Raw genomic sequence first — 10,688 nt, 5'->3', positions numbered from 1 at the left:
AATTTTTTATTTCTCATCCTCATTTCTTTGGGATCCCGTGAGAAATACGAGAATCTTGTTTATTGCTGAAATATATCTTGTTTAGTGTCTTTCATGACCGTCCCTGGTGTGTTCCCAGCAAAACTGGTCATAAAAATGCTCCCAAGTAAAGGAAGAAATAAAACAGGGAAACTGAAAGAAAGAAAAGGAAAAGGAAATTTATTGGGGAGGAAGATGGGTGCGCCTTCTGGGGCTCCAGGTCCTAATCCGGGCGAGGGCAAGAAAACGGAGATGGAATTGGTTGAAACCACCCGAAAAGTACTGGTCATGAGAGACCCCCTCAAGCACTTGGAAATGATGGCTGGACACCTTGGTGAGAGTGGGCGAGCACCAGGCATTTACCCTACAGCATCCCTGGCTGGTGATCGCCTGGAGGTCCTCTCTTTCGAGGTTTTGGTTGCACAGTTTCTATAGCAACTTCTCGTGGAAAATATTTGTCCTCAAGGCCTACAAGGCTGCGTGTGAGCCCAGACCCTCGGATCTCCTGGCTCAGAGCTTCAGTCTTCACAGAGCTTTGGGCAGTACTGGATCACCGCTCAACCTGTATGTCGTAAATCCACCCCGAAGATTTCCACAGATCTACTTTCGGAATTAAAGGGAGAGAACAAAATGTGTTCCCATCTGTTAGGTACAAACAGAGTCATGCTAACAGTAAGAATTCAGATTTCACTAGTTCTTGCCATTACTGCTACAACCCAGCATTCTCACCTGAGAATCTACCTTTGGTTTTATCTGCGGGGGGTGGAGTTGGGGGTGGGGGTGTCTCATCTGTGTTTGTCAGGGTCAATACCCTCAGGTCCTTCCTTTCAGCTTGAAGATTCTGTGATCTATGAGACTGGTGAGGAGGGTTATGGAATCTTTACTACAGGAGCGTGTATGTGTGTGTGTGTGTGTGTGTGTATTTTTAAATTCTGCCTCAGAAAATTTCAAACATATGCAAAAGAACAGAGACTAGTATAACAAACTCCCATGTATCCATTGAATTGCTTTAACAGTTATCTATTCAATACCAATTTGTATCTACATCTACAGCTGCACCACTCTACCCCACTGGATTATTTTGAAGCAAATTCCTAAATATTTTAGAATATATCTTAGAAAGACATGTTCTAAAAACATGTCTTAAAAAATCTAGTGCAAGAGTTTTTAAATCTGGCTGTATTGTATATAAGATGTTTCATGCATATATGCATTTTCCTGAGAAATTGGTCCGTAGCTTTCATCAACTTTTTAACTGGTTCGGGAGTCTAAAAGTTCTAAAAATTATTGCTCTAAGTAGAACAATGAGAAGAGAGGAGTCAATTTACCTGAAGGTCAATAATTGTCAATAAAACTGTCACCACCAATCTCATTCGGAAGTATTTCTCAGATATTTCTTGGAATGTTTTAGCTGTTGTAAATATAGAGCAGTAAACTACTACTTTAAAAGCTTTTAGGGTTAATCTACTCTGCAAAAGCGGAAAAGAATAATTTAGAGAGCAGGAAAACACGAATTAGAGTCATGTACACAATGGTCCATATACAATCAGTAAGCGAGTTTTCCAAATGGGCTCTCAGCTTGCCCAGTGAATACATCCAAGTCAGAAACCTGGAGGGAGAGTCAGTCAGAACTACTTCACCCAGAGCATTAGCTCAGAAACATTAAGAACACGGGGCACAGCTGGTGTGGCTCAGTGGTTAGCATCAATCCATGCACCAAGAGGCCAGTGGTTCGATTTCCCCATCAGGGCACATGCCGGGGTTGCAGGACCAATTCCCAGCAGGGGCGTGCAGGAGGCAGCCAACTGATGTTGAAGCATCGATGTTTCCATCTCCTTCCCTTCCCCTCCCTCTAAAAATCAATTTAAAAACACATTAAAAAGAATTACAGGTATAGAACTGCTCAAGATGTCCTAACAGTTTGCAAATTATAAAGGAAAACACTGCTTTTAGGAATGTGATACTAAAATAATAAACACTCAGAAACCATACATACTGCTGATTAAGTTAAAATAACTAGGTCATTTTAATAAAACAGACATAAAATATACATTAACATTATTTTTATTTTCAAAAATCTGAGTTAAACAGTCAAGCTGCAATGTACATAAACCGAACCAAACAATAACAACAACTTAAAAAACCCCAGAACCTTGCAAATTGTTAACGGACTTGACTATCAACTAGAAACAGGATTAGAGGAAGAAGAAAACCCCTTCCAACTCTGACACTGTGACAGGAAACAGACGCCACACGTGCTCCCCGCTCGTGTGCTCCCAGGTCCACATGCGTGTGTGTGCATATGTGGGCCTCACTCGGGGAAGAAAGAAAAAGTTGAAAATGGTACAATAAAATCATTCAAGTGACTGACCATTTCCTGTATCATTGAAAATGATGTTCCAGTGTGAAGAAATTATGGGTACCCTCCTCTACATTACACACACACACACACACACACACACACACACACACACACACGCCACAAAACATATCCAGAACAGTGCAAACGGTAGGACAGTTTTGTTGCTATCATGTGGAATATACAGCCACATGGGAAATATTAAATACAAGCAGTGTGTTTTTTCTCCGAGTAGCTAAAACGAACAGACTTCTGTCAGTCACAGCCAGGCGGGGGAGGCCTTGGGGAAGGTTCCACTTGGACTCTGTCCAGAAGAGATTCTCTCCACCCGAGGAGTCTGCTGCGCTGCCAAGCGACAAACCACGCAAACGCAAAGCCGCCGCTAACTACTCTATGGCTGGACGGAGAGCACACAGGCTGGTGGTGTTGAAAATTTTAATCTAGGGTTTAAATTGGCAAGTCCACTTGGGGCACAGATAAAACCTTTATTCTGACAGGAAGGATCTGAGCATAAAGGCCAATAATACTAAGACAGAGTGGACATTTCTCTGTGTTTTCGAGCCCTTCCAGTGCAAGCCCATGAAAAACAAAACAAAACAACCCAGCTTCGGTTCTAACACTAACACTGTGGACCCTGGAAGTAATTAATCGGGTATGTCGTTGTTAGTTTTTGCTGAATTTAAACACAGTTCCATAAATCTTCAAGTACAGTGGAATTATTGCAGGGGGTCACTTTGTGAATATGTAAATGTCTAGCCACTATGCTGTACACCTGAAACTAATATAAAATAATATTGAATACCAACTTTAAATTGGAAAAAAAATTAAATTAAAAACAAAAAGCAACAAAAATATCATTCAAGTACGGCTATGGGAAGCAACTCGCTCCCCCAGGACAGCTTCCTGCTGTTGAAACTAAGCTTTTCTTGCATTTGTATTCTAAAACAAGTATGGTTTTGCCAAAATCTGAGCTCTTTTGAAAACAGATATGTAGTCTGCAATTTTCTAATTTTGCACTTGTTGTCAACTGAGTTTCAGAAGAGTGGAGAAGCACGTGGGGTGGCCGTGGCCTCAGCCAGCTCCAGTCTAGGCTATCAGACCCCAAAGCAAACGTGGGGATGCCTTACGTTTTCTTACTCGGAAGGAAGGGACCCTCCCAGGACAGAGGGTTTTAAATAGCAGTGGGGAAAACTGAGCAATTTAAATTCTATTTGTAAAAGATGCGCCTGAATTTGCTATTGATACCAGAGTGATCATACATGACCTCAGTAATAAAAATGAAGAAACACCAGGCTGATATAGTTATTTTTAGGTACCTTTCCTTGTATTAGTTTAGCCTATTCATGTGAGGACCTGAGCACTTTTAGACATGTGGCTTCTAGCCACATTATCTATTCAACAGCATACATAGCCTTCTTTTAGCCGGTAATGATCTGATGTGTAATGCCCCAGAGTCCCTTGAAATGATGATAGTAAACTATATATATATATTAACCAAGCTTTGTAGGTTTCAGTATAATTTACCTTTAAAGAATAGTATTATATCGATGGTTTATATCCTGAATGCTTGTCATAACTAAAAATATTTTCTGTATTTTTTTTTAAAATATATTTTATTGATTTTTCACAGAGAGGAAGGGAGAGAAGTAGAGACTTAGAAACATCGATGAGAGAGATACATCGATCAGCTGCCTCCTCACATCTCCCACTGGGGATGTGCCCGCAACCCGGGTACATGCCCTCGACCGGAACCGAACCTGGGACCCTCCAGTCCGAAGGCCGACGCTCTATCCACTGAGCCAAACCGGTCTCGGCTATTTTCTGTATCTTAACTTATAAAATGTGAATCAAATTCCGAAGTCACAACTTTCCCCTTCAAAGTCCCCTATTATTTCCTGGCATTTGGTGCTAGAGAGTATAAGTCTGAAGCCAAAATGCTCTTTTGTTTTCTGATAGGCAACTTGTTACTTTCTGACTGGATGAGTGCAAGCGTTTTCATTCGATACAGGAAAATACAACAAAGATTTTTACCCAAGATCACGGTCTAAACAGGTGAATGTTTCTCTTTTAATATAGAGCATTAGAAATCCACCCCGAAAGCAAAAGCATTTAAAGACATTTATGAATTTGAAACTTTCCTGTGTGTTTTGCACTCCTCCCCCCAAGGATAATTTTCCATTGATCTTTTTCAGACAGAGTGGGAGAGAGAGGGAAAGACAAAGAGAAACATTAATGTGAGAGGAACACATCGATCAGCTGCCTCCTGACCAGGGCCTGGGCTGGGGAGGTATGTACCCTTGTCCAGAATCGAACCCGGGATCCTTCAGTCCACAGGCTGATACTCTACCCACTGAACCAAATCGGCTAGGGCTGCCTTTTAAACTTTTAATGCATTCTTCTGTTTAGGGCTGTATGTTAACAGCTGCTGAATACGAATGGGCCTTAACTTAGACTAAATGGCAGCTCATATGAAGAAAATGAGGTAGCCCTAACCGGTTTGGCTCAGTAGATAGAGTGTCAGCCTACGGACTCAAGGGTCCCGGGTTCGATTCCGGTCAAGGGCATGTACCTTGGTTGCGGGCACGTCCCGAGCAGGGAGTGTGCAGGAGGCAGCTGATCGATATTTCTGGCTCTCTATCCCTCTCCCTTCCTCTCTGTGAAAAATCAATAAAATATATTCTTTTAAAAAAAGAAAATAAGGTAATTCTTCTTGGAGGTCTTCATTTTTGCATTTATCGATGTCTAAAGTTAACTGGTTACCAGCTCAAAACTGTTTAGCAATCCAGATTTCAATAAAAGCTCAGTGATGCATGCTGGATAAGCATAATAAACATTGTTTACTTTATTTAAGTAGTAGCATGTGGTCAGTGTTAGCCTAAACCGAAAAATAATCAACAGTCCGCTGCCTAAAGATAGCAAAATAATTTTAGACGTTGCGAAACATGAAAATTCAAGAAGACTAATACTCCTAAAGAAAGCATGCCAGTCCAGTGAGAAGCACTCACTTAGAGATTCACTGTATGGCCTTGAGGAATTCGGAATTTTGCTTCCTAGTTTTGCCCCTTCCTACTGATATGGTTTTGCAGGACTGCAGAAGGGTAACATTATTCACTTTGGGGAGGATCCGCTCCAATGAGCCAAGGAGAGGGAGACCAGCACTCGCTAAGTGAGTAGTAAAGGGGCTTCCAGTCTAGTCATCTTCCTACTACAAGAGGCTCCCGCTCCTCCGAGGGGATTATTTTGTCCAGATCCTCCCTAAGAACACGCTGAGGGAGTGGAATGGTGCGTGATGCTTTTAATAAGGCTGAATCAAAATCAAAATCAAGGTAACAATGTCCCACATTTCTTCAAACACCATTTAATCAGTCAGGGAGAGGAACACAACCTATGCATAATCCAAGCCAGGAAAATGCCACATGACCAAGGAGACTACTTCTTTCACAACTTTGGTTAACTTTGCAAACACACTAAACATGGAAAATCTGTCTTATAAAAAGCCTCTTAACATTTCTCCATTCTTTGCTTATTTCTGCTCATTATCTGAGGTATCAGGGCGTGGCTGTGTTGGAGGTAGAATTGATGGGCATAAATGTCACCAGACTATAAGGCCTGGTTGCTTCTTCAAGTTCAACGGTTTGAAGGAGAGAATCTCCACAATGGAAGAAATAAGCGGCACAATGCAGATCAGTTGAATAATAACAATAGTTATTACTATTACCAAAAGCTGTAACTAAAATAGCTAATATTTATTGCATGCTTACCATGACCATGTGCCTAGTGCTGTGCTAAACGCTTTCTATGTCACTGAATCATATCCTTCCAGCTGACGCCCTATTATCTCTGGCAGAAAAAACCTCCCAGGGGAGACCTGATGGATTCTGGGAGGAGGTGCCGAGTGAGCAGGGCTCACTTTGGAGCAGGTGCAGAGGTGCTGAGGGTGAGAGCTCACCCAAGGGACTCCCTCGGTCTCTTGTAACACCCACAGCACCACCATCCCTGACACAGAGCCAGAGGCAACTGGTATCTAGGTGAACTTGCAAATTCCTGGTATTCATTCCCACTTTTGAGCAACAACAAACATACAAACAAAAACAACTAAAGACAAGGAGGGTGGGGGGACACTCTTAACTTCCCCCACTTCCTTCCCTTGGGATTCCCCTTGTTCCCGGCTCAGGGGGAGAGCAGAAAATCATGGCGTCCCCGGTGGGTATGGTGTAGAGCGGGCTGGAAAGAGGACCACTGCCTTAGAACGAGCCACCCTGCCCCTTCAGGGCCTCGGAGGACGGGCACAGTCATGTAGACGGATGGGTGCTTTACCATTTGAGGAGGTTTACCAAGTGTGTGTGTGCATACAAACAGTCACATCTCCACACAGTTACAAAGTAGACAAAGGACCCGGTACAATGGGTGGCACAGAACAGCACTTGATAAATGTGTTTTCTTTCTCACTCCTACTCCCCAAGGAGGCACATCATAACATAAACGGCATTCAAGATGCTCAGACAGTTCCTTCATTCCATCAGCTATCACTGACGATTCCACCTCCTGATTTTTTTTTTTTATTATAATCACTCACTTCAGAACTCTGGGGATTTACACGACATCAAATGGGTAATAAGTAACAAATTTGAGGCAGAGATGGTTATTCAGATGATGAAAAGTCACTGTCAACAGAAAGATTTCAACCTCTGGATCAGTTATTGCTACTTCTGGGAATGTCAAATCTGACGAGATCCCAGGGATTCTAATGGCAATTTCTTCTTGAATCTATTTAAAATACAAATGGAGGTTTTATTTAATTAGGCTGCAGGCTCTGACCAATAATTCACACGGGTTCTATTTCTGTTTAAGTGCAGAACTGACAAGAAAAAAAAAATGACCATCTGCTTTCCACAAACAAAATATCCTTTGGGTGCTTAGCAAGCAAAAGGAAACTGTACCTAATGCTTTGTGTCTCTTTTTAATCAAAACCCTAAAATCACTATAGGAAACCATACTAGAACAGTATGCACTACCATGTCATAACACTGAGTTTTAAATGTTACCTGCTATTCGGATACAGATGGAGACATACCAAAATGAAACTATATTCAGGAAAGAGCAACTAGTTTTAACAACATTATAAATGTGCAGGAACTAAAGAGGGAACAACGTTAACCGTTAAGGCAGCATTGGTTGAGTCTTCTCTGGGAACGGAAGCATTACATATTTCAGAGACCAGTGAATGTTTTTTTAAAAAACAATTAATTAAAATAAATAATAAAATAATATTCTCAAAAAGAAATAGGGCTGGTTTTAGGACTCCTGCTATTCCACCTTATACTGGAATTTTAATTTTGAATTAGAAAGCATACACAAGGAATACAATGGTACAAAGCTGTAGCAGTCTTACCTCAGATACAAAATAAAGACCCCAGGAAAGTATTATTATTAATTAGCACTCTTTGGGTTCCTTTTCTACTTCTCATTCGGAGTAGTTGTTAGAAAATTCTGCTCATGTTTCCATCACAAGGGGTCAGGTTGGATTTTACCTGAGTGAAATGGTTTTAAACTAAAAACCTATCATCATGCTTGGATTTTTACAACTCGGCCCTTACTGCTGGGTTTGCTTACCTGGTCGGCTGCCTATAGCACTATGTCCCCAACACTGGTGCCAACCTAAAATGATGATACCTACTGTGGCTGAAAAAGTCCTACGTTGACTAAAATATATCAAAGCACAACACATTTCCCAACCTGTTCCCTTTGCAGCTCGTTTGGTTGGGTTTTCCTGGCTCAGCCTCAACATTACCTTTAGTTCTTTTACAGATCCAGTGCTATATGCTGACAGAACAACAGTGTGACACAAAGAACAGATTAAAGAAAGAAAAAAAAAATAACTCTAAAAAATATTCAAGTGAAAAGAGCTTTCACGTGGTGCTGAGAAATAGGACATAGGCACTTCTGCTTCAGGAGGTTTTCACATTTTGATCACAGATTGCTTTTCCAAGCCACTTCTTTTACTACTGGCATAATAATATGGTACACACCGTCTAGTTTACTGGAAACCTTGCTCCCACACGCAGCTTCTGGCGCATTCATCTTTTCCCACGAAACTGTCTTCGCCGATGCAGAGGGAAGCTCCTCCCAGTGCTGAGAGCAAGGCCGCGGGCGTCTCCACCACCTTCCACCAAGCAAGGCTGCTTAATCTGCAGAACTCGGCTATCCATCAACACAATATAAAGAGGAGTGTCAAGTGCAATTTTTCTTCTGGAAATAGTGAATGTCTGCCTCTCTTTCTGGTTCTTTTTGTGAGTGTAATTCAACAAAGCATATATAGTCTTCAAAACATTCTAAAGCTACTAGGCTACTAGGATTTTTTGGGGGGAAAAATCACTGAAGTCTTCTTCTTCTTCTTCTTTTCTTTTTTAGAAAATCTGTGCTAAAAAGGCACTAGAAAAAATGAACGTCCTTGCTCCTGTGTATGTAGCAATTACACATTGTATTAGATTCCATAATTTAACAAAGGTGACACACATTTGGATGAAACATCCTAAGTATTCAGAATCATCTACTTTCAGTTAAAAAAAAATCCAAAGTCAAAGAAACAGCAGGTCACACTGACAAAGGCCGGTCCGGCCATGAGGTCACGGTCATCCCGGCTGCCCCATGGCAGTGGCCCGGACCAAGGGCAGGCTCACTGGCAGCAGCTGTGGGAGCCAAGCTTCCTGGAGACCTGAGTAAAGGAGACGAAGGTGAAGTTCTCACAGTTTTCCAGCTTGACCTTCTTGGCTAAGTTTGGGACAATTCCCCGAAGAGACCGAAGTCCCATCCTCTGCTCCTCATACCACACACTGCCCATGTCGACAGCCTCCTTCCTGGCGGTAAGGTAGAAAGGGGACTTGGCCTCCATCTGGGTGGGAGGCCGGTGGATGTACATGTACTTGTAGAGCAGGCAGTAGGGACACTGTTTGTGCCCCTTGGAATGCTCGTGGTAGATCTTCCCGTGACATATTCGAGTGGAAGCACTCCGACTCTCCCGCTTGACACTATCCGTCCGTGCAAAATAGGGCTGGTTTTGTGGGTCTTGGAGCAGCTCGATGTCGCCGTACATCAGATCTGCATGCTCCTGCAGTGTCCGCATATTCAGGTATTGGCTGTTGTATTTGACCACAGTGGACAGGAGAGTGATAGGGCTGTCATCCCCGAGGCACCCCGCCTGCCACATCTCCTCCTCGTCGGAGAGGGAGAAGTAGATGATATTGCGAGAACGGGCCCCTGACATCCCTGCCTTACTCAGGACCCACAGCTTCTCCTTGAGTTTCTTGGTGGAAGAACTGAAGGTGCTGCTGGTGATGGAAAAGCCCACACCTGCATTCTTCAGGATGCGGTCTAGGCCCCGGCGGATGGCATGGAGCGAGGTGGCCAGGAAGTCCGAGCCGTCACTCTTCTTAACGGTGACATAAAAGTTCTCAAGCAGCTCGTTCAACTTCACTGCAGGGATCTCAAATGAGACAAACACGGAGGTTACACATTTGAAGACACCCAAAGAGCCAGACCCATCCTTCCTGCTCCTACTCCTCACCAGGGGCGGTACTATAGACAAGACCTCTAAAGAGTTGATGTATGACATAGTGGAATGAACAGTGAACTTCAAGCTGAAAGATCTAGGTTCCATACTTGGCTCCATTTTACCTCTTTAAACCTCAGTGTTCCAAGCTGTAAAATGGGACACGATGATCAACACCTTCTCAAAGAATTACTACAATGCTTAAAACAGTGGACTCGAAAGGGTTTATAAACAGTAATGAACACACACATGATACCGTTACTATTGGCTTTTATAACTTTCACTATTCCTCTCTGGAAAGCCCTATCTTCTCTTTTCTAGCAAATCCTTTCCTTCCTTACCCTTCAATAAAATTCAACCATCCAGGGTGGATGGGTGCGAAGAGATCAACCAAAGAACCGGTATGCGTATATGCATAACCCATGGACACAGACAATAGAGGGATGGAGGCCTGGGGTGGGGGCAGACTACAAGGGGTCAATGGTAGAAAAAGGGACACATGTAATACTTTCAACAATAAGGATTTAAAACCCTCACAAACTTCTTGTTAATAGATGCACTGGAGATTTAATAATTCATTTTTACAATAAAAGAAACATGTTAATGTTGTTTTTAAAAAATGCAACCATCCTCTCTAAAGAATTGCTGAACCAAACTTGTCAAACTCTGAATCATTCCAACATTAATTTCCTTGATATCTGCACATAATATTTGGTACTGCTGGCTCTAAACATGGTGCTGTAGGGAGAGATAACTCATATG

At 42.4% G+C, this 10,688-nt stretch overlaps 1 protein-coding gene across 1 annotated transcript in view; it reads right to left on the bottom strand.

Annotated features, from left to right (window-relative positions):
- Positions 1-5,019: 5,019 nt before the first annotated feature.
- KIAA1958 (KIAA1958 ortholog) overlaps positions 5,020-10,688 on the bottom strand; it is a 59,270-nt gene continuing 53,601 nt past the window's right edge. The window contains exon 5 of the mRNA XM_006771191.2: positions 5,020-9,860. Coding sequence (XP_006771254.1) covers positions 9,054-9,860 — 807 coding nt within the window. The 3' untranslated portion in view covers positions 5,020-9,053. The remainder of the gene's footprint in view (positions 9,861-10,688) is intronic.

Source organism: Myotis davidii, unplaced genomic scaffold (assembly GCF_000327345.1).
Source record: "Myotis davidii unplaced genomic scaffold, ASM32734v1 scaffold64, whole genome shotgun sequence".
NCBI classification, from domain to species: Eukaryota; Metazoa; Chordata; class Mammalia; order Chiroptera; family Vespertilionidae; genus Myotis; species Myotis davidii.
This window is presented reverse-complemented; position numbering and strand designations above follow the sequence as displayed.